Source organism: Tarenaya hassleriana, unplaced genomic scaffold, assembly GCF_000463585.1.
Source record: "Tarenaya hassleriana unplaced genomic scaffold, ASM46358v1 Cleome11, whole genome shotgun sequence".
NCBI lineage: Eukaryota > Viridiplantae > Streptophyta > Magnoliopsida > Brassicales > Cleomaceae > Tarenaya > Tarenaya hassleriana.
Genome location: NW_010961290.1, coordinates 2095323 through 2117880, shown reverse-complemented (window position 1 = coordinate 2117880; position 22558 = coordinate 2095323). Strand labels below are relative to the sequence as shown.

Here is a 22558-nt window from a genome sequence, read left to right as displayed (position 1 = left end):
AAGATAGAGTTATATATATATATATATATATATATATATATATATAATAGATAATAAACCGTGTAAAAGACAAAATAAGGGCAAAATAATTATATAAAATTCCAAATTATCGTCATTGTGGACTATTTCGGTCCAAGTTACTTCACTTACCCCCCAAAGCCATTTTCTTCTACTCTCTTGTTTTCCTTTTGCCCTTGTCCTTGTACTCTCTCTCTTTGGTGTTATATATACATATATATATATATATGTGTGTGTGTGTGTATATGTGTATATATATATTCGAGATGAAAGATGTTGTTAATCTCTCCTTCGACTGCTTCTGTAGGGATTACTGTTTGGAAGCAACGATAAAGAACTGTTCAAAGGTACTCTCTATCTGTCTATCTATCTCCACCTCTCACACACAGAACCATTTCTCTCTTGATTTTTTTTATTTTTTTTTGTCTGAATAATACATTAAAAAACACTCAAATAGAAAACATATATTTTTATGTTCTAATATTTTTTTTTTGCTTGGATTCCTCTCATGAATCTTTTAGTTTTCAGTGCGAAAAACCACTGATTCATTTTTTTAGGGTTATGATTCATGTACGCCCTAAGATAGGACAAAGCGTCTTTGTTCTATCTTTTTTTTTCTCATCAGTTTTTTGTTTTTGTTTTTGTTGGTGGGTAAACTATCTTGGAAGATCTATAAGTTTTAACCACATATTCATTAATTACCGACATAAGTAAATCACGCAACCTACAAAATGTGGGACAATAGACAGTAAATAAAAGTTTACCTAATCTTATTTAGAAGAGACAATCATCGTATAGTATTTGCTTCCTGTACGGGAAATGTTGAAAATTTTGAAGAGTTTGTCTGGATTTGTTGTGTTGAATGAGAGTATTTGGCACAACATTTGGTTAGATTTTGAATAGTGTAAATTATATCGATGCCGTTTATAATCCGTCAAATGCTAAAAATAATATTAAATTATATGATGTTATATGTAAACACATATTAAATTTATTTGATCTTAAAAATACATTGTGATATGACGGGGGGACAAAACATGATCTTATGTCCAAACAAAAACCATATCTAAAGCTAACATATTTAATTACTTTGGTCTGTTGTGGTAAAGCTGCTTATCCATTATGTACCATGGCATAGGAATTTCTAGGTTTTCTCGTAGCCTAAATGTGTAAATAAAATCACATATATGCATAGGTGATAGCTAGCGTATTGTTACTACTATCCAACTACATATTAGCTCTAAATTATGCGCGCTATGATGTGTAGGGGTGGCAATTCGGCTATTAACCGAATAGTCGAACCGAAGCAAACCGAATAAGATATAACCATATCCGAACCTAACTCGGCATAAAACCGAAAAACTGAAATCGAACCAAACTAATTAAAAAAATAACCGATAAATTCTTTGAAAAAATGATTTTTTTTATCGAAATCGAACCAAATTGAACTGAAAAAATAACCGAAACAAACTGAAGTTTATATAAAAACTGAATGGTCATAATTTTTCTATAACCAAAATAACCGAACCGAAACGTGAAATGGTCACCCATAATGATGTGTTCTTATTAGGGTATTTAATTCAACCTTAAGATTCCATACTCATCAGTCAGATTTTATATCAAAATTCAAACTTTATCACACTTCAATTCCAACAATTATATTTCTATTTTTCGTCCTTGTTAACTAGTAGTTGGTACCAAAAACTTGTATATACACAATCATGTAAAAGCATTTTCTAACCCATTTTCATCAATGGCTTCTTGAATACATGAAGTTTAGGCAGATTTTCCCACAGTAGTGAACGATTTCTAATAATTATTACAAAATTACTCGGAATTAGAAATTGATCATATATAAAATTATATGATCCGAAAGAAAATCAAAGTATTGAATGAAATGATGAATTTCAATACATTTATATGTTTCATGCATGAAATTTTTCTTGGTTGTCTTCTGATACATTATATATCACCAACATTTTAAGAAGGAGATAGCAGAAAACTACAAGGGATGAGTGATTGGCTGGAAATTTAGAGTTTATTCATCAATGCTTGAGAAGATAATAAATGTGTAATACATGGCAGACATGCACAGAAAATAGTTATAAATCTAGCGATTCTGGTTATAATATATAAGTCGAGCCATTCTCTTTAAGAAAATGTAATTTAAACCAATCTAAGAACCACAATTCGATGAAGTTCAGTCCGAGTTTTAGTATCAGTATGTTAAGTTTAGTTTATTTTCTAAAACCACTGATTTGTTATGCCAAAATTCCTGCCATTCAAATTGTTGGTGGGGCAAATTGGGGATGATTTATTTTTGGGTTTGGTCGGAGTTTGGACTGAATCCGAACTTTGTTAGATATCTGATTTTGGTTCAGTTTAGTAATAGGATTTATTTACATCAGATGAATTTTGGATTTGGGTTTGTTTGTTTGTTTTTTTGTAATTATTCGGGTTTGGTTAGTTCGGTTTGGTTTAGTTTGGATTAGACCAATTGATTTGCATTGATCTAGATCCAAACCAACTTCTGCCTTAGATGTTTTTTGACCCTTCAAAGATGTATCAGAAACAAATTGATCAATCGTTTCTTCACCCATTAACCAGACTCCATATATATAAACCCTAAATTAACATACTAATATAAATATATACCCAAGTAAAACTAAACCTTCGAGCAAGAGAACTACACTGTCAAAATGGAAGATACACATCTCCACAACAGATTTTGTTTTTCAATCAATATTGCAACAAAAACCTGTTTGCTCTTGTCGGTCTTAAGAGGCAATTTAGGGTTTGTCAAAACCCTAATAAGCCCCCTACAGGATTTGTGCTTAATGCAAAGGGGTGATAGTAAGAAATTCTGTTCATAAGAAACGTTAGCACCCTAAAACCCTAAACAATTAGATAATCATGATGAGTTGTTTCATCTTCAAAATGCTTAATTTAAAGGTTTGCACACACAAACACACACATATATATATATATATATATATATAGCTTATTGCACCTAAAAACATTTCATACTAATTAAGGGTCGTTCATCTAACTTCAGATAATACTTGCACTCAAGATCAAGATAAACATTATATGGAATATGAGTTCTAATATACACTCACATAAAAAGGATCCGAGAGTTTTTCCGCTTACATGCCTTAATTCGATGCCACTTCCATAGTCGTCCTCTTGGTTGTATATCACCATTTACTGGAGCCCTGCAAGAAAATTCAGGAGATTGATGAATAAATCACCAAATGAAGAACCATGAAGAATTAGGATTTATAAAAGAATAGTACACGAATTTGAGCCAAATTCTTTACTTGTGGACGCATTCATGTTGAAGAATACACCAAAGGGTGCATCGAGAAAAGGGTTCTGGTCATAATTCTCCCAATTTTGAGGCAAAATGGTGATGTTGTCGCTGGTAGAACTCTGATTCTCCGACATAACTCCTCCATTTTGTTGGCCATAACTTAAAGCCGACGGTTTGGTCTTCCTCGTGATGAAGCTATTAGATTCTTGATTGGCTAAGTACAGTCCCTGGAACCTACCAGCCTCTTCGATCGGTTGCTCATAGAAAGAAGTCATGTCTTGGCAGTGAACACTTGATGGCATTTTGGCTTTTCCTACATTAAGAGTTGTAGATCTCATTGAGTCCAACAGTACTTGAGACTGTGAGATCTGATAGATTTGGGGCAGATCGGTGTTTCTACTTCCGGTTTTGTCTCTTGCTCTCTCCTTTCCCCCTTCTCTTGCTTTACCTCTTGACCCCTTTGACGAAATGTGGCTCAACTCATTATTCTTCTTCTCTCTTTGCACAAAACCATCAATCTGATCTCGCTTCTTGGCCTCGTAGACCATTTCTTCACAGCCCTCGGAGCTTGAACCCGATACAAAGCTCTTGTCTTCATCATCGTCCTCTTCCTCCTCCTCCTCATCCTCTTCTTCGCCTTCTTCTTCATCACCAATATTGTTTCCAGACCACTCATCTTCAATGTTGGCGCTGCTGAAGTCGCCGTTGTTGAGCTTCTTTGCTTGAGTGACCTTTCTAATTGCCTTTCTCGACTTCTTGAGCAGCCAGTCGAGCGTCTTGCTCGCTTTGTCGAACCCCAACATGTCCTGCAGATCGAAGAACTGGCGAGCAATGCCGATGGAGAGCCTCACTCTCCTGTCTCTAAGCCCTTGTGCCGTGTGAATCTTGCTGTGCCGGTCTTTCTTCTCCGGCTTCTTGATCCCCCTCAGAGCCTCAACCCTATCAGAGCATCCACCGTTCACCAGATTCTGGTCCATCATGACGTTGTTCGACAAAAACGGCATGTAATTGATCAGAGACTCGGGCATGGATGGAGAACTGAACTGGTGATTCTGAGGAGCAGCCATGAGATGATCATTTGGATGGAGATTTAGCTGATTATGATGTTGCTGAAGTTGGTGATGTTGATGATGATTGTAAGATGCTGATGACATGTTGTTGTCATGGCTACAGAGAGAAGAAAGGTAAAGAGCAAGAGGGTACACTCCATTGTTATTATTGGTATCATCATTGGAAGAAAACATGACCAAATCATACAACTTTCTTCAAATTCAGAAACACACAAAAGAACCCTAAATTCAGAATAATCAAAAAGAGAAGCAGAAAAGAAAAAGACACTTAGAACCGAGAAGGAAAAAAGAGTGTAGAGTACATTCTGATCTTCTCGTTTTTTTTCTTTTTTTGAACTTTTAGATGCCTAACCCTCATCCATTTATAACCTTCTTCCAAGAAAAAGTTATGGAGTTTGATGAGAGAGAGAGAGAGGGATGGAGAAAGAGAGGTGGGTGGAGATAAATAACCAAAACTGCTTAATGGCACGATGGGCACATGATTTTGTTTCTCTTAATTAAGGTGTTGAAGTAAATCAAGATCTGCTTGAATTGGTGGGTCTCCTCCATAATTCCCCCACGTTTTCCAAAACTCTCTTAATTCCCTCTCTCTCTCTCTCTCTAGATTAAAGGGTTAGGGCTCGAAATGCAGTATTTACAGGGTCAATTTCCAGGCACAAGCTCTGGCTTAGAGCTGCTCTAATGAAGAATAGTGAGTGAGTGAGTGTGCGTGTGTATCTACATATACACGTCTGTCTACATATGTATATCTATATATACAGGTATACGTACATGTGTATCTATGTACACGTATCACATATGTATACATATGTGTACGTATATATACGCGCATAGCTTCGTATCCGTTCACGAATCTAGGGCTTCTCTTCTTTAGTGGGTTACAGACTCAAGATCTAACACATTCATAGTTTCAGAGTTTTCTTGTCGGAAGAAATTTCATGGGGGGTTCATGTTTTTCTTTTGTCTTATGGGTATATTATTTTTACGCAATGGTTATAAATATATCCCGAGCCGGGCAGGTGAAAAGTTTGACTCAATAATAAAATAAAATAAAATAATGAGATATGAAATATTATCCGATTAGGGTTTGGGAAACTGACGTGAGTGTTTTCTGAATCGGCCGTCCGTACGATTTGATTACAGAGTGTGCTCTTTTAACGTTTTAGTGGAGAAATACCAAACAATTATCTTCAAAAATATTTTAAATATTTTATTTTTAATACGATAACCACGCACTACCGAAAGCCTTTCATCTATAGTTAATCATTTACAAAATATAAAATCAATTAACAATAAACAATTTGAATGAAGCGTAAAAGCGATTTATTTTCCAAAATTTGAAGTTATTTACCTTCAAATTCCATATTTGGTTTCCCAATAAAAACAGGATTGGTATATATATATATAGTAAAGTTTTTAGATGAGCTGATGCAAATTGCAAATCATCTTGTGGATAAAAGAAAGAAGATTATCAAAAGTGTTTTTGGGAAAAAAGTACAAAAAAAATCAGGAATTTAAAATCTTTTAAAGACAACATCGATCTTAGAGTTTATGCATCATCTTAATATATAATTATTTAGTTGGAAAGAAAATCTAATGTGTTGTAACCAGAGTTCACAACATTATGATATCTTACTACAGTATGTAAATTGTTGTCTATGGTCCATATACATTGATGTCCAAATTATTTGTATATATTGCCATGGTCCATAAATTTTTATAAATCCCAAAAATAAATATTATATTCCGGTTTTGTACCCCTTAAAACACATGGAACGAACCCATGTGAAAACGGACTCGCAATTTCGTTTACATGAAAAAGACTGCAAAGTTTTCAATGCCTTAAACTGCTCCTCAATTGCAAATTTATCCAAAAGGGTATTCCCTTGAAGAAGCATGTGCATAGATGTGGAAAGAGACTGAAAAATATATTGGAATCAAAATCATAACAATTTATAGCTAAAAAGAATATACAAAACATTAATTGAACAAAGTAATAATCACGTGGAAGATATAGTTGGGTCAAAGGCCTGGTGAACTTCCGGATTATAAAAAAAAATATATATATATATATAATCACGTGGAAGATGAGATATGTCTGTACCAAAAAAACTCAGCGACCTTTACCGCTCACCACGAGCGTGGATAGATTATTGGTATCATTAATGCTTCACCCCAACAAAAACAATTAAAATATTATCGAGCAAATAATTGATTTATAAAATAAATAAATAAATAAATACTTTAATCATATAACTCTATGTGCCTGCAGTTCAAAAACTTTATTTTATTCTATTTTTAATCAAATCTGTAGACCTATGTTCGCTGGCATGTGGTTGTCATTGTCGGAAAACCACCACTCGGAAAGAAGTTAAGTCAAAAATAGATTTATGTTTTACACAATTATATTATAAAAAAAATAAGGATACAATGATTCTCATATAGAAGTGAAAGCTGCAATTTAGTAATTTACTGTATTATACCTAAAAAAATACAAGAAAATTCAAAATATGAACGAGAAAATGGCATTAAATCTTGAAAAAAAAATATGACTCATCTGTTATTATTATTATTATTATTATTTGTTGTTGTTGTTTTTAAAGAAAATAAAATTAAAGATGCCTCCTCCAATTACGCACCCGAGGAGAGTAATTACCGTCGTCTTTTCCTGTCTCTATGTTATCTCTTTACTCTCTCTCTCTCTCTCTCTCTCTCTTCTCTTCATGTGACGCATCAATTGCCCTCATCTTCTTCTACTAGTTTTTCCCACAAAATTTGAAACATATTTTAATTGATATTATATATTGTAATAAATTCCAACGAACACATATATAGTCAAATTAAATAATAAATAAAAATCGAAATAAAACTGATTTTTATTTAAAATATATTTATTTTAATAAAAAAATAATTCAAAATGAAAAATAAATTAAATAAAAAGATCGGAATATTATATATATAAATCAAAATATATTTTGGTGGGCCCAGAACCATTGGGCCGTGCGCGTGGGCTAAGACCAGTGAAAAAGAGTCCTCTCTCCACTAAGTACACTTTTGTCCGTTCCCACTTTCATAACGTGGCACATTTTCATTGGATGTTTATGGTCCTCAAATTAATTACATTATTTGATTTTATATATAATGTGATTTTTTTGGATATATATATATATATATTATCATAATTTATATTTATGATTTATAACTTACAAATAAATGAAAACCCCCCAAAAAAAAAACCAAACAGAAGCATCCGAAAGCCCTTTTGTCTCCTCTCACTTCATTTGTTGCATTTATTTCTGATACTGAAAGGGAATTAAAAACTTGCATAAAATAATGTTAATATTTTTTTTATGATTGATTGTTAAACAAATAATGGTTTAATTTAATTGAAAACAAATATAACCTATGGAAAATGGAATGTACGGCGGAAGACAGGTCGACATGTGATCCCGTGAACGGCATTGTCTTTTGCCCCTTTGTAAGTAGACGTTGGACACATGTTCGTGTTTGATATATATTTTATAAAAGAATTTAGCTCGTGGTATTTGACGAATATATTATATATATACGAACACACACATATATATATATATATATATGATATACCATCCAAGTTGATGTTTGTTTATGCTAATAAAATATGCTAAACAGGTAAATTTTGCATTTACAGAGAGTAATTCCGGGTATTAAAAAAAACAAAAAAAAAAAAAGAAAAGCAATTATGGCGTATGTATGTATGTATGTAGGTTACAGTGAAGCAAAATCAATATTATATTATGTACATAATGATGAAACATAGAACAAAATCTTAAAAAATAAAAAAGACCTTAAAACGACGCCGTTCAAGAGGAAGAAGATGGAGGGTTGGCGTTGAGGTTTGATATCAGTCTTACCTCATAGAGACCCTCACTTTCTCCTTTACCTTCAAAAACATATCACCATTGATTTCACTATGAGCTCAGAATAAAGCTCGAGTCCGGGTTTTAAAAAAAAAACGAGAAAACTCGGGTTTATGATGAACAACTCACCGACTTCTGCTGCGATATCCGGTCCAAAGAAGGAAGCAAATTTCGCCTATACAACGAGATATCCAACTTTATGTATCAGTTTCAGCTTATTAGTTCATGGAAAACTTGACGAAATCGAGAAATTATACTATGTTTCGACATATTTCCCGAGGCATATAGGCTGACAAAATGAGAAGATGAATCGTTTCGAAGTTTATGATCCGTCTTTCTTTTACCTGACGTTGCTCGAAATCTGACAGCTTGAGAGCCTTGGCCTCGAATATGAGGACAAGGCAGTACTTACCATCGGGCGTGACCTGCGAGATATGATATGTCATCGAAAATGAAGGTTTAGGGTATGATATCCGATGATATTTCACTCACATATTGATGTCAACATGCACATGAATGAAGCATACCTCTTCCTTGATCATTTGTAAGATAGGTGCATTTCGCCGGGGGATTCCTCCACCCTGTTGCCACGACTTTGAGTTAGCGTTAAATCGAACGTAAAAACATGTAATATTTTATGAACTCGCTTAAGAAACCTTACCAAACCGTATTGAAAAATTCGTTTTAGGGCTTCGTCTAGATGTTGCTCGTCTCCATAACGGTATCTTGTAACATCACTCCTGACCTAGTAAAGGACAGTAGAAGAACTAGTTGGATTCGCAGGACAGAGAGCACGAGGAGGAAGAAGACGAAGAAGAAGAACATTTTTGAACATCGAGTCAACATAAACAAACTGGTTTTCTTAGACCGGGGTGGTTCTATTACATATAACTAATGGCCACACTGTCCACAACAATGAACACTCAACTTGCCGAGTTTCTAGAAACCAGAACTAGTTAGAACCTGTTTTAAGATCGAAGTTGCGTATCTTTCCCTTAGCTTTACAGCATCTGAATAGCTCAAGCATGGAACTGGTTTGAGTTCTGCATACTGCAATGAAACCGAAACCAATGATTAATGATCAGAACAATTCATTGTTCCTCCATCAACCCCAACAGGAAAAAAAATCAACAATGTGACAATGTCAAACTTCAAGAACAAGAGTGTGATGAAATGACTAGAATTTCAAGTTTCTGATCGGAAAGTTCATACCTTGAGAGCCATACCGATAATGGCGAGGGGAAAGCCATATGTAAGCATCAATGCAGACCATTCAGATCCTGGAAGGATATTGAAATAGGCCCCAAAACCATATCTGCACATTTTCGCAAATCCGCCATTAAAGGAAAACACGATCACAACGAAGAAAGAGAATCGATGAAGATCGAATCAAGGAAAAAGCTAGGAAACAAAGTTGTGGATCAAAGATTCAAGTTCCAACGGTCCAATGACGCGCGAGATCACGTGCCGAGGAGTTTCAATCCATGCTAGGGTTCGTATCAAGAATGGCACGGATAAATTAAATAATAACTTACGAAAGGAGCGAAACCCCGAGCCCTAGCCCAATCACACCAAATGAGACCTGCAAATAAACAGAGAGATGGCATTTTCACTTCCACAATCATTTGCAATTCATCAGATTCCACGATATTTTCCAAACCTAGAAGCCGAGGTATATCGATTTTTCATCAATATGAAATTCAAAAGCTTTCCTAGTTTAGATGTTCAAACGGCACAATCTATATACCTATATATATATATATATGCATTTGCTATAAACGCCAAGAAATTAAATTCTAAGAGCATCTGATTGTTGTTTCTGTGAACCAGGGAGACCATGATTTCGTCATCAATCTCACATACTTGATAAAATCAAAGATGATAGTTTCTCTCAGAGGACAGACCTCACAATTCTACATCGCCTGCTCCAAAATATTGACTAAATCAGAAGAATGAACCAAAATCAGTGAAAAATGGAAAAATAAAGTACCTTAGCGATAGAAAATTCGTCATCGGGAATTAGGGTTTTATCTCCAGCAGCCACTGAAGGAGAAGAGCTCGTCGAATCGGCCGCTCCGGCGACGAACTCTAGCCTCAGAAGCTCTCTTTTCAACCTCTTATCCGGTACGTAGAGCCACCTCCGACGCGTCGGCCACGGCAGTTGTAAAGAGGAAACCGCCGGCATACTCTCGCGATGGCGATCGCACAGACCCAGGCAGCTGCGGCGGCGGAGATGGCCGATGAAGACAGTAGCTCCGGGGGCTGCCGATGTCATCAATCTCACATACTTGATAAAATCAAAGATGATAGTTTCTCTCAGAGGACAGACCTCACAATTCTACATCGCCTGCTCCAAAATATTGACTAAATCAGAAGAATGAACCAAAATCAGTGAAAAATGGAAAAATAAAGTACCTTAGCGATAGAAAATTCGTCATCGGGAATTAGGGTTTTATCTCCAGCAGCCACTGAAGGAGAAGAGCTCGTCGAATCGGCCGCTCCGGCGACGAACTCTAGCCTCAGAAGCTCTCTTTTCAACCTCTTATCCGGTACGTAGAGCCACCTCCGACGCGTCGGCCACGGCAGTTGTAAAGAGGAAACCGCCGGCATACTCTCGCGATGGCGATCGCACAGACCCAGGCAGCTGCGGCGGCGGAGATGGCCGATGAAGACAGTAGCTCCGGGAGCTGCCGATATGGTTCCCATTCTCTCTCTCCCTCTCTCTCTCTCTCCCTCTCTCTCTCTCTCTCGCTCTCTCTGTGCCTGTGTATATCTGAAGGGAGAGAATAACGTGAGGCTGAGACAGCGAGGAAGACGAAGTTTTGATTTCAACCGCCAAAGTATCTTGGCTGACGTGTTGTGCTCTTTTCCTCTTGTTGTTCCGGTTTACCGAAACCGACCAGGCCACATAAACCAAACCGGTTTTTTCGGTTCGATCTCATACAAAATGTAATCTTGTCCGGTTTATTTATACCCTAGATATATGTTACAATAAAATAATTTCTAAAATAAACGAATATAAACAAGAAACGAAAAAAAAAACGATGGTAGAGTTTTTGAGTGAAACTCAATTGACTCTAGCTAATAATCGGCAAATTGTTCGGTTTAAACGAAATCAATGAAGATACGAACTCCCCATTAACTTTCACTTAACCAATAACTCGGTTTGGTTTTCAATTAATTTAAATAAAAACTAAACCAAACCATACCGGCAAGACCATCAGGACACGAACAAAATCAAGTATTGAAGCAAAGCATTCACTATAAAAGGAAAGGAGAATCTGTTGAATGTTCAGACATCCTTGATGAGCCACCAACAAAAAATTTCACTGGCCTCACTCAAGATTTCAATATCTTAAAACCCGAAATCTGTATAGGCTTATGGTTTATAAAAAGAAAAGCTACCAGATGTCTTTTGAAAATGTGGGTCATCCGGTAGCAACCTGAACCGAAACCCGAGCTAAGCAACATTCAAAGATGTGAGTGTCTTTACCTCGGTTTCGATCATAAACAATATGGAACAGTCTTGAGAATATAGGGTACAACATTATCAGGGGACTTGAGGGTTTGCTTCTGTTTCGGTTCCTTGGATAGAAACAGATGCTACATTATTAGCATACGTCTGTGCACGGCGCTTCTGTTTCATCCTACAAAACACAGAGAATATGATTAGTTTGCAGGCCATTAAGTTCTTTGATCGTAATCTCAAGGATTCTGTGTATGGAATTCCAACTAAAGCGCCGATCACAAGATTCTTTCCACCATGGAGGGTTGAGGCAGGGGTGATGAAAAGGTTAAAACTTTGGATCAGATTACTTCAATCTATGCAACTAAAACCCGAAGATCTTTCCCATAACCATGTCTGATTGAATCGAGGTTGTTTTTGCACTTCTAAGCATAATGTAAGAGTTGAAGTACAGTTAAGTGTAGAGAAATGGCTCACCTTAGGCAAGAGAGGTATTTCTCTATCTCTGGTTGCTGCTCAGGCTTAAAGGTAACCCAATTTTCGTGAGGACAAACTTCACCCCAGGATCCAACATCTGTGGTGCATATAGAGGAAATATATTAGAAGCTAAAGAGCGTGAATTATATATATGTATCGCACATACATGAATGCTACGGAACAGAAAATTTTCACAAAACCTTGAAGCAAAAGCTTAGGCTCCTCGGTGTAGGACGTTAATCTCCAGAAAACACGGCCATTCTCATCCAACATGAAAGGGTCGGTCCTAAGAGCATCACTTCTTTTCCTCTCTGCAACAACCATAAGATGAGAGTCAAGCGCAGAAAACACGTTTGCATGTGATAGATTCGCGATCAAGCCTATCGTTCAAAAAAAGGATAGGAAGATCTCTAAACTTTTACCATGTTTGGTAGCCGAGATACAATTGGAAGTAGTATTCAATCCCCCCTCAATTTTCTAATCAACAACATGATGCTTATTCATAATGCATGGCTCTCTCTAAAGGAGAGCCGCTGCCAAGATAGCTACAGAAGCAACTATGTGGGTTCAAAAACATCATAAATCTCTAACGAGCTCTATGCCCAGTTATTCACTAATTTGCCAAACTCAACACGAAAATCCAACAATCTAGGAGCATATCAGTATGGCTCAGACATCTTCCACATGACTAGGACCGTATATATGTACCTCCATGCATATTTCACATTCGAAAAGAAGAGGATGGCTGGTATTATCAAGTTCAACAAAGATCTAAGTCAAGTGCCGGGTTATTTATTTAGCAAATGAGATGATCAAAGAGAACCCGACGTACTTTTAGGACGCATGCCCATTGCCTCCACCGTCTCGGCGTGAGCTTCTTTAACTTCAGCTTTGATTCGAGATACGATAGCCTCATGCTCTGAAATCGATAATGGATCCCTGGATTCTGCCATGATGGCTGTTGCCACCTCATCTTGCAGCTTCTGCTTCAATTGTTTCTCCTAAAAGAAGAAAAAGGAAGGTTGAGACCCATAATATGCTTATACATAATTGGCATGTCGTAAGCATTGATCAAAATGTTACCTTTTCTTTAGCTGCTGCAACCTTTTCCCTTGCTCCTCTCTTCCTCTCATCATAATCCAGATTTTGCTTGTCAATCCAATTCCTCATCACCCTATTGTTTTCAACAGATAAAGAACACAAGATCGTAAACTCCATGCATTCGAGCACCTTGAAATCAAGAAAAAAGCTGAAATCTTCACATATACGTTTATTACATACGTTGTGCAGAGGGTTTCATCGCATAAAAAGTTCAAGAGCTTAAGCTTTTTCGATGTATCCAGGTTCTCGTACTCTGCAACGCCTTTTTCAAACAGCTCGGGGGGGAATTCATCCAGTAGACCTGACTTTGAAACACATTCTCCCAAAGCTTTGAACCAAATTTCATCGGCTGGGGTGAAGGAAGGAGACCTAAATCATAAAAAAAATGCAAGTAAATCGAATGAACACAAAAGTAAAAGTAAAATTATAACCTTCCAGGAGGAATAAACACATACTTTTCTCCTCTATCCGCTAATATCACACACAACAATTGGATGATCATCTGAATTAGCATGGAACACTCTTGTCCCCTCTTGTCTCGCCCGTTTAACAGTTCACGCACCACACATTCGCCTTGTCCTTCCCTCAAACCAAGCACCTAGAAGGAAAGTCCAAACAGGCAAGCTAGAATGATTAGTCAAAGAAACATGGTAAGCAATTGAAGCATACAAGGGATAACATTTATTGTCGGGATTATGTTCGCTTTTAGACAAATTCAAGTAATCATCCATAAACATACGGCCCGAGCAACTTGATTGTTTCTTGTAAGTGTTAGCTAGAACGTAAAAACTTCCATATGAAACATCCATTAATTGTTAACTGCAGAGGAAACAGATGAATATAACCATACCTGTCCAAAGGCTGAACAGAATTCCAAAAACTGCAATACATGCCCAACATGTTCTGGGGGTAGGTCAATACCAGAGATAGAAATTGAGCTAATGCCCTCGGGCAGTTGGGCATGGAACAAGTAGTCCTCGTTCTTGTGCTCAACGTCACACTTCTTCAGTTTGAGAGTAGCTCTAGGGTTCTTGATCATACCCTCTACGTTATTGTTCTCGACAACCTTAGCAACCTCTGCATCATCTTCTATGTTAATCTCTTTTTAACAGAGCACAAAAACGCCATGCTTTAAAACACAAGCCTTAAGAATTCTCACCTTGATCTGTTCCTTCTTCAGATACTTTCTCAGAAACATGCTCGGATATGTCGGCAGAAATCTTGATCATGTTTGGACTACTCTCGTCTCCAGCATTTTCATCACCATTGACATGTGGTTCCCCGTTCAGCAAATCACATTTTCCTTCAATGGCATTTTCTCTCCCAGGCTTTCTAGGTGCAGTGACAAGATTTTCCTGCAACAATGCATGGCCACAGAAACAAAAAAGGTAAGAAAGCATTCTGAAGAAAACTATCACGACCGACTTCTTTGGGAAAGCACCTACCGGCTTTGCAGACCGATGATAACAGAAATTCTCAGGACCCTTAACGTGCAGAAGTTCTGAGACAGAAGAAAACCCGGTAGCTTTGGCTGTGTGCACCAATATTCCGGTAGGCTGATGTCCTCTCTTCTTCCTGTAAAGAAGAAAAGATACGTCAACCAACAGCGTTCAACACATAGCATATCATAAGCTCAACAAACGTTGTATAGATTAGTATTACATGCAGAAACTGCAATTGCAAATTCCTCTACACTTCGGGCACGTCCACTCCTCCAATAACGCCACCTCTTCCGCTTTCTCCCCGTACCTAAATTTGAATCAGAAGCAGATATAACTTAGTTATACATGTTTCGAAACGATGTAACAAAACAAAAGGATACCAAAGCAAACCTGTTCATCAAACACTTGTGACAGTACTTGATCGGACATGGCTTATTCTTCTTCATGACCGTGCAAAACGCAGCGAAATCCATCGTCTTTTGGCGACACTGCAACGTGTAATTATTGGTAAAATCTTCCCATCATGCAATCAGAAACATCTTCAAGAAGGAACAAAACAGTTACTGTGATCAAATATCATGCATGGCAACTTTGAATTTCGACAACAGCCCTAAAGGGTGTTAGTTTTCCTTGGCGTTACAGTTCCACACTGGTAAAGAACAGAATCTAAAAGGCAAATCTTTTCCCCATAGATTCTCACAGATCAAGTAAACATGATAACTCAGGGATCATCACTATCATGAAAAACAAGAGCTAACTAAACACTGGCATAACACAGTTGCTTAATTGAACAGAATTTTCTCATCAACCAAACAGGGTTCCATAATTTTCATATTTCAAGGAACCCAATTTGATAGCAGTTTCCGACGAAACAAGGATCAAAATCCCCCATTTTCTTTGTTGAAAAGAATGCCTAGGGTTCTCCCCTTCATTTTCTCGTATTTTCCAATCAAACAAACACAATATCCGAGAGAATGAGCAACTCAAGAAAACTTGATCGAGCGTCAACTTTCAAGCAACGATCTCCACTCGACAAGGTAAAAGAAAAGACAAACCCAGATTCTTCATCGTACCCACGTGCCATCGCAACGAAATTCTAAGCGATCGGAACAGAAACCACGAGAAAATGATCTCCCTATAATCCACGAGACAAAAACACACACACATACAGAGATCGCTCTCTATCTTCACCTGATGACAAGTCTTCCCCTTGCTAGAGTCGTAGATCCTTCCTCCGACAACCCTAACACCAGGATTGGTGGTGCGCCTGACCTCTCTCTCGCTCTCAACCGCCATAGCCACGTGCTTCACAAGGCAGAAGTCCGTCTCCTTCAGCGAGATAAAAAGAAGAAAAGAAAACGAAGTGGGTAAACAATAGAGCCGGAAATTGTTGGATTACACGCAGTGGGTACTCGTGCTTTACCGTCTCCTTCAATGGCGGTGGGAAATTCGAACGGGTGATAATGGCGGGCGAGAGCTCTCTTCGGATTTCACGTATCCGAATTCTCGTTGTTTCGCTTATGAATTTTAAGTTGTGACCCTACGACGGAATATATATATATATATATATATAAAAAAAAAAAAAATATTTAATCTTGATTTTCCCCTCTGAAATATAAGCTAGTATTATTAAAAAAATGTAGGATGTAGTTGAGTTATTTTTGCTTTGTAAACACGTGTTTATAAATAATAAAGATTCCATAAGTATATAAACAAAATGTAAAAAATATAGAAACTTCATTAATGACATCGTCATTAGAAAGAAATATATACATACATATATATATATATGTTTGAATAAACTATTCTAACTGTTTTTTTTTTTGTTGAAAAACAACAACACCTGAATATACGGAACCATGGATAATGATATCATTACACAAAGTAATAAATATTTTCAAAAGAACAGAAACCAAAGTCACTCCCACTTGCATCTAACTCTATGAGAATGTCTGAAAACACATTTAAGCAGCAACGTTCCATCTGCTCTCCTCAGCCCAAAGCTCTCCACCAACACATAACACCCAAATCTTCTCCATCTGTTTCTACTGTCACTCTCACCATTCTCACTTCTACAAACCCTAATTTTCTCCTCTCTCTTTATATTCACCATCCTCCCTCTTCCTCCCACAAACCCTCCTTCCTCCTCCACCCTCTTCATCCTCTCCACCACCGCAAAGCTTAACCCTAACCCTAATCCCATCCTCCTCCTCTTCCTCATCATCCTCCTCGCCTCTGAGGTTTTCGGGATAATGCTGTACCAATAAAACCCTCCAACCCCTTCTTTCTCGCCTCTCACTGCTTCCATTCCCATCACATAACTCGCCTCCCTCTCCACGTTAACGTCTACGTTCACCACTTGCGCGTCGTTCTCATTCGTGTTCTCGTTGTTTGATATGTCTGTGTTGTCGCGTTGGTAGATGCGTTCCCAATACTGAGACAGTGTCATCTTGTAGAATGCCGATTTCCTCATCTGGTGCCTTGGCCTGCAAGGCTCCCTCACGAACACGAACGGGCAGTACCATTCCCCTACGATCACACTCCCCGACCGTATCGTCGAGACCGAGAAATCGAAACCGGGAAGACGGTTTCTGAGATCCTCGTCTAGGCCTAGGGCTTCTCTGAGCCGCCATGGATACAGGCTCCTCGAGGTCTGGAGCTCCCAACCTTTCTTCTTGAGAAAGGAAGGAGGCTTACTTCCGGGAGCAATGGATTTGGCGAAGAACGTGTGCCCGTGATGGCGATGGATCTTTACCGTGTGGTATATGTTTCTTGGATCCAAAGGTTTAGGCTTCTTGTCCTGTAAGATACCAGGAAGACAACATATTCCCTTGTCTATCTCCATAAAGCAGACACAAGCTTTTCTGCAGAAAAAACAATCAAAGATTAACCAGATACCGAAACAGGTAACTGCTCAAAATCTTAAATCTGGTAAACGGTGATCAAGAACTGAACTCCAGAATTTCTTGAAAATGAACACAAAGAAACAGAAATCAATCGAATAGAACGGAGAATAGACGGTGGAATTCAAGCTCAATTATAAAGGAAATCGAAAACTCTGTTCTTATAGAGAAGAAACAGAGACAACCAGCAGAGAGAGAAAGCACGTTCCATAAACTCGATCGATTTTTCGACAGGAAAGAAGAAGAGAAATTCGATTTCAGCTCTTACCCTTTATGTCTGCCTTTGGCGTGGATGACATAGTACCGATTAGAAGACAGGGGCTGATCAAGAACGGGCAAAAACAGCACCTTTGTGACAGAACTCTCTCTGTAACTCGAGTTGTCGGTGTGAACGACCGATAAGATCTTGTCCTGAGGAAACGGAAACTTCTTGACTCTTGTCCTCTTGCAGATCCCGAAACAGAAAGTGTCCTCCGCTTCTGCTTCTTCGTCTGTGATCACGAGAACGCCGGAAAACGGACCTTCCGGTGGTTCTTCAGAGAGAGAGGTCGGAGACTTTCTGTACAACGATAACGGCCTCGTCACATACATTTGTAGAGATCAAGTGTGTTAGTTTGGTTTCTATGATTGAGAATGATGATGAGATTTGAGAATTTATGTGATGGGTTTTGGGTTTTTTCTAGTTCGCCAAGGAATTGTGACGTTTTTGGGGGTGAAAATGACTATTTTAAAAATAGTGGGGTTTCTTTGTAAGAATTTTGGTAGTGGAGGGGAAAGGTATGTAATTTGAGTTGGCCGTAAAAAGAAAAGAGGATGTAAAGGAAAAAGAGAGAACCATTACCACAAGCATTTTATTTATTTTCATATAAATTCCACTTAAGTAAATTTTTAAATCATAAAAAATCAATTAATTTCTTCTAATCATTAATTAAATATTATAATATCGTGAAGCTAACGTTACAAAATTAAGTTCCGTCAGTGGAGGAAAAAAAAATAAAAGAGGATAAAAGGAGAAACGTCCACATAAGTATGACGCATTAAATTCTTAAAGGAACAAAAGTTGAAAGATTCGTATATTATTTGTCCAAAGAGATAAAAAAAAAATTGGAAGTCCCAAGATAATTTTTTTTAAAAAATGTTTTTGATAAGTATCAATCATACTTCCACTTTGTATAGGAAAGTAAAGTGTCATAGCAATGACTATATGTAACATGCGAAATATTGTTTTTATTATAGTTCTGATTTTATTACACTTTATGTTTTTGTTTTTTGTTTGTATATTTATTACAAACGAAATCCTTTAAGTTTTTGAATTTACAGAATGGAGTAGTGATTTGTTTTTTTGTAGGAACATTGTTTAAATAATTTTTATTTTTGTGAATGTCGATATTTAGATTATGTCGAAGATTTATCTCATGCACTTTTTTCCAAGATGAATCTCTTATATTTATATCTATAATTTTAATTAAAATATCAACTAAAAATCTAATAATATATAGTTTACTTTTATAGCAGCAATTAATGATATTTGAGATTGATAGAATTATCTTTACAGATTTTTTAATTAAATTATAAATTTAATCTAGATTTAAGTTTTTTTTACAAAAAAAAAAAATCTCCTCAACACCTCTCTTGGGTGTGTATATATACATTGGTGGAATAATTTATTTTTCACCACACGTTATAACTAAAGAAAAATGGCTAAATATATATTCATTTTATACTCAAACTATATGAATTTCTATTTAGATTGGTTATATTCCATTCTCCCAAAATTCACAATATTTTCTTTTAAAATGATTTAAAAAAAAAGATATCATATTATCATGCGATGCATTTGTTCAAATAAAATACAACTTATTGGGAAAATCCGACATCAATTCCTCATCCCCGAAATATTTTCTTTATCCAAGAAAAAAAATCCAAAATTTTCTCCGAAATCATACATTTAGCTCAAGAAACTTCTTGATAACACCCATCATTTCACCACCGGGAAAACGACCGAGACATCCTCTTGCAGCCGCAATTTCGTTGAACTCAGAAACCGAATCTCCACCAAAAGCTTCGACTTGTCTCCTTACACTGTTTCCCTCTTCTCCGGCCATGTCTTCCCCGGAATCCGCCACTGTCGGAAGAGGAAACGGGTCCAACGATGTTTTAAGAAGTGCATTCTCGCCCCCGACCGCTCCAACGAAGTCTCTTAGCCTGCAGATTGTGAACGGGACGGTTTCGAAGCTGTGGTCACCGTACTCGACGGGTGTAGAATGGTCACCGGTCACGCACAGGAAATACTCGAACATTCCGGAAGATTCTGATTCCACCTTCCATAGAAGCTTACCGAGCTGAAGTATCGCCTTATCGACAGCTTCCAACCCTCTAACTTTGAACAATGTCGCCTTGTCGTGACCCGCGTCATCTATGGCCTGAAAGATTCCGAAACTTTAAGAGAAACATCTGATGGGGTATTCATATTTGTGTGCTGAGAGAATATAAAGTGTTCACCTTTATGTGAAGGAAACCGAAATCATAGCCGTCTGATCTTCCCGGTTTATGTTCATCCTCACCCGGTACAAAGACGTTCGGGCACTTATTCGAAGGAGCCGAGAGTGCATTGGCAATGGCAATTGCTTTGGAAGTGAGAAGCGTTCGGTAATCTCCCGTGGCTCCGGGAGCTTCTAGAATGTCGATGCCGAGAGATAATCCCAATCCAGCGATGATTTTCGTAGGAGCTACCATGCACGGCCGCAAACAGTGCTTCTTCTGAAATGGAGGGACCTGAAATTCAGCAATGGCAGCGGATAAATTCAATGATTAGTTGTACATTCGGATGATAGAGAAACCGTAAAAGGGTAGACGTGAATTATATAGAAATCAACTGATGTTGCCTCTTGCTTTGATTCTACTGTGAAAAGCATAAGAAATCTAGGCATGCCCTTTAAATGAAATCGAGTCAATGTAACCGGAATAAGTAGATTGGTTGAAGCATTTGATAGAAAAGCCGTAAACTTTTAACCATGGACCTCGATTCGTATGCCACAGCCTCGTAGAAGGACAACATTGGCGATATTCTTCCCTTCCGCAACTCGTTTTGCATTAACTGGGTGAGAAACTAGAATCCGTGATATCTCCCGGGATAATTCGTTAATGACTTTAGCAGTGTGATGGGCTTCTTCTGTATTATCCAAGGCTTTAGCTTCAAGAAGCAAACGGTTATCTTTCAGCGGGTCTGTTCCCGAGATATTTCCGCTAAGTTTTGGACCTTTCACAACCACTCCACATCTGTGCTCAGTCGCATATCTGCAGAAAATAACGGTTTGGCAGAACGCAAACTAATCAGAATATGGTGTGATTAAATCTAATATTCTTTGAATTCCATGGAAAGATTTTAGAAAAGACGAGAAATCGTAGAAACTGATGAGAAGGATGATGAATGTATTTGTACCTGACCCGCACTTCATACTCGGGGAAAGACGGGAGCTTCATTCCATCAAGTGCTGCACAAAGAATTGGCCCTTCTTCTTCAAAATGCCGGTCAGCCCTCCTACTGACCACTGTTCCGGATTTCTCATCCAATGTTGCAAAGTTTGACTGGAGAAAAGATTACTTACAATATCAAATATGGAAAGAACTAAAATGACGGGGAAAAGTTGAATGATGATCGCTTTTTTCAAGAGATGACGATGAATCACTTTGAAAGCTATATCGCCGGGTGACATAGCCAATCCAGCACCCATAGACTCGAAAGCACCTCTTCCCCGGTAATACACTCTCGGGTCATAACCCAACAGAGAAAGATGAGCTGTGTCACTTCCGCAACCCAACCCGACTTCAACTGGATCCATTAAACCATTGATTCCGGCAGATGCAATAGCATCCAAACTAGGAATGTTAGCTGCCTGTAGAGGAGTTTTACCGCCTAATTTCGGTATAGATATGTCTCCTAAACCATCAATCAGTACGAAAGCAACTCGTTTTCTGCGTTCTTGATGAGCCTCCATTTTACTGAATAAGTTGTTCGGCTACCTTCACCTTCAACATGGAAATCGAAAGATCGTTACCAAGATTAGGCGATAAAACTCCTATACAGGCTACTGCATTACCATTCAACAAAAGCCAATGGGTTCCATGTCTCATTTTCTCATCAAAAGTAACAACAAGCATCAAGAAAAAAGAGCACATGGATTGGCACATAAACTCCTCATAGAAATTTTAGGAAATTGATGATAATCATCGCACTTACAGAGCTTTAGCTAGTACGATAATGGAATCAACTTCGGAGGTTATGCTATCTCAGATTCGAACCTCATTTTGAACGGAAAGATTAACGTGGCTGGTGTATCTACACACCTATATACAAACTTATGTACATGCAGCAACAAGGGCACACAAAAATTCGGCTACAAATCTCGATTCCGAGATTGAAAACTACAAAAATCCCACCTACGATTCAAACCCACATCGACGATCCTTGTTTTCCCCGACAGAAACAACAATCACGATCCGCTCTATAGAACAACATCTCCGACGTTACAGAGACAATTATCAAATGGGTTTTCCCCAAAACAAAAGCTATGCCAAAACAATCACCGGAAGAAGAAGATTCGGCAAACACGAGTGAGACGAAGGTTGTGTGGACAAGGAAAACAAAACTGATGGAAGCGATACATAGAAGGCAAAAAAAAATTAACTACAAATTGGAATAGAGTAATTGAATGATGCAGATAGCTTACCTGAGAATAGAGAAGAAAACAATAACCGATCTTCAATCGGAAAAAGGGTTCCTGAAATGAATCTCGAAATTATCGGCCATTATGGCTTGCCACTACGATGGCCTTTTTCCTTTTCTTGAGAATCTCCAGAAATTCAAAA

At 37.7% G+C, this 22558-nt stretch overlaps 5 protein-coding genes across 7 annotated transcripts; all 5 read right to left on the bottom strand.

Annotated features, from left to right (window-relative positions):
- Positions 1-3021: 3021 nt before the first annotated feature.
- On the bottom strand, positions 3022-4869 carry LOC104805551 (transcription factor TCP1). 2 transcript variants are annotated; one of them, XM_010530156.2, is made up of 2 exons: positions 3315-4869; positions 3022-3233 (listed from the first exon to the last, which is right to left on the bottom strand). In XM_010530156.2, the coding sequence occupies exons 1-2, from the start codon at positions 4573-4575 to the stop codon at positions 3223-3225; spliced, it is 1272 nt and encodes a 423-aa protein (XP_010528458.1). In that variant the 5' UTR covers positions 4576-4869; the 3' UTR covers positions 3022-3222. The 2 variants fall into 2 exon arrangements, with proteins under 2 accessions (XP_010528458.1, XP_010528459.1); XM_010530157.2 differs by having other exon boundaries at positions 3339-4868.
- A 3236-nt stretch (positions 4870-8105) lies between these two features.
- Positions 8106-11109, bottom strand: LOC104805550 (thylakoid membrane protein slr0575). Its single transcript, XM_010530155.2, has 10 exons — positions 10937-11109; positions 10291-10511; positions 9836-9882; positions 9513-9615; positions 9264-9350; positions 8962-9045; positions 8828-8881; positions 8645-8725; positions 8430-8475; positions 8106-8323 (listed from the first exon to the last, which is right to left on the bottom strand). The coding sequence occupies exons 1-10, from the start codon at positions 11004-11006 to the stop codon at positions 8244-8246; spliced, it is 873 nt and encodes a 290-aa protein (XP_010528457.1). The 5' UTR covers positions 11007-11109; the 3' UTR covers positions 8106-8243.
- Positions 11110-11573: 464 nt separating this feature from the next.
- Positions 11574-16296, bottom strand: LOC104805549. The gene is made up of 14 exons (XM_010530154.1): positions 16210-16296; positions 15978-16115; positions 15177-15274; positions 15007-15093; positions 14790-14919; positions 14504-14699; positions 14195-14421; positions 13800-13942; positions 13525-13713; positions 13327-13417; positions 13076-13244; positions 12444-12554; positions 12244-12340; positions 11574-11947 (listed from the first exon to the last, which is right to left on the bottom strand). The coding sequence occupies exons 2-14, from the start codon at positions 16080-16082 to the stop codon at positions 11851-11853; spliced, it is 1740 nt and encodes a 579-aa protein (XP_010528456.1). The 5' UTR covers positions 16083-16115; positions 16210-16296; the 3' UTR covers positions 11574-11850.
- Positions 16297-16636: 340 nt separating this feature from the next.
- On the bottom strand, positions 16637-18361 carry LOC104805547. Its single transcript, XM_010530153.2, has 2 exons — positions 17958-18361; positions 16637-17650 (listed from the first exon to the last, which is right to left on the bottom strand). Exons 1-2 carry the CDS (start codon positions 18278-18280, stop codon positions 16705-16707), a joined length of 1269 nt encoding a protein of 422 aa, XP_010528455.1. The 5' UTR covers positions 18281-18361; the 3' UTR covers positions 16637-16704.
- Positions 18362-19486: 1125 nt separating this feature from the next.
- Positions 19487-22523, bottom strand: LOC104805546 (probable 2,3-bisphosphoglycerate-independent phosphoglycerate mutase). 2 transcript variants are annotated; one of them, XM_010530151.1, is made up of 6 exons: positions 22420-22523; positions 21379-21718; positions 21132-21277; positions 20710-20986; positions 20192-20464; positions 19487-20112 (listed from the first exon to the last, which is right to left on the bottom strand). In XM_010530151.1, the coding sequence occupies exons 2-6, from the start codon at positions 21685-21687 to the stop codon at positions 19630-19632; spliced, it is 1488 nt and encodes a 495-aa protein (XP_010528453.1). In that variant the 5' UTR covers positions 21688-21718; positions 22420-22523; the 3' UTR covers positions 19487-19629. The 2 variants fall into 2 exon arrangements, with proteins under 2 accessions (XP_010528453.1, XP_010528454.1); XM_010530152.2 differs by lacking the exon at positions 22420-22523 and adding an exon at positions 22130-22345.
- Positions 22524-22558: the final 35 nt, after the last annotated feature.

Bases quoted from the DNA above. Each gene is read 5' to 3' on its own strand.
- LOC104805550 (XM_010530155.2), bottom strand. From the start codon at position 11,006: ATGGGAACCATATCGGCAGCTCCCGGAGCTACTGTCTTCATCGGCCAT. The intron at 8,476-8,644 runs GTAAAAGAAAGA...CTCGTTGTATAG, and splicing joins CAGATTTCGAGCAACGTCAG to GCGAAATTTGCTTCCTTCTT. The intron at 8,324-8,429 runs GTGAGTTGTTCA...ATGTTTTTGAAG, and splicing joins GGATATCGCAGCAGAAGTCG to GTAAAGGAGAAAGTGAGGGT.
- LOC104805551 (XM_010530156.2), bottom strand. From the start codon at position 4,575: ATGTTTTCTTCCAATGATGATACCAATAATAACAATGGAGTGTACCCT.
- LOC104805549 (XM_010530154.1), bottom strand. From the start codon at position 16,082: ATGGCGGTTGAGAGCGAGAGAGAGGTCAGGCGCACCACCAATCCTGGT. The intron at 15,275-15,977 runs GTGAAGATAGAG...TACACGTTGCAG, and splicing joins AGGGGAAGACTTGTCATCAG to TGTCGCCAAAAGACGATGGA. The intron at 13,943-14,194 runs GTATGGTTATAT...CTTTCCTTCTAG, and splicing joins TCTGTTCAGCCTTTGGACAG to GTGCTTGGTTTGAGGGAAGG.
- LOC104805546 (XM_010530151.1), bottom strand. From the start codon at position 21,687: ATGGAGGCTCATCAAGAACGCAGAAAACGAGTTGCTTTCGTACTGATT. The intron at 20,987-21,131 runs GTACAAATACAT...TATTTTCTGCAG, and splicing joins GAGTATGAAGTGCGGGTCAG to ATATGCGACTGAGCACAGAT. The intron at 20,113-20,191 runs GTGAACACTTTA...GGAATCTTTCAG, and splicing joins TCGGTTTCCTTCACATAAAG to GCCATAGATGACGCGGGTCA.
- LOC104805547 (XM_010530153.2), bottom strand. From the start codon at position 18,280: ATGTATGTGACGAGGCCGTTATCGTTGTACAGAAAGTCTCCGACCTCT. The intron at 17,651-17,957 runs GTAAGAGCTGAA...TTTTTTCTGCAG, and splicing joins GCCAAAGGCAGACATAAAGG to AAAAGCTTGTGTCTGCTTTA.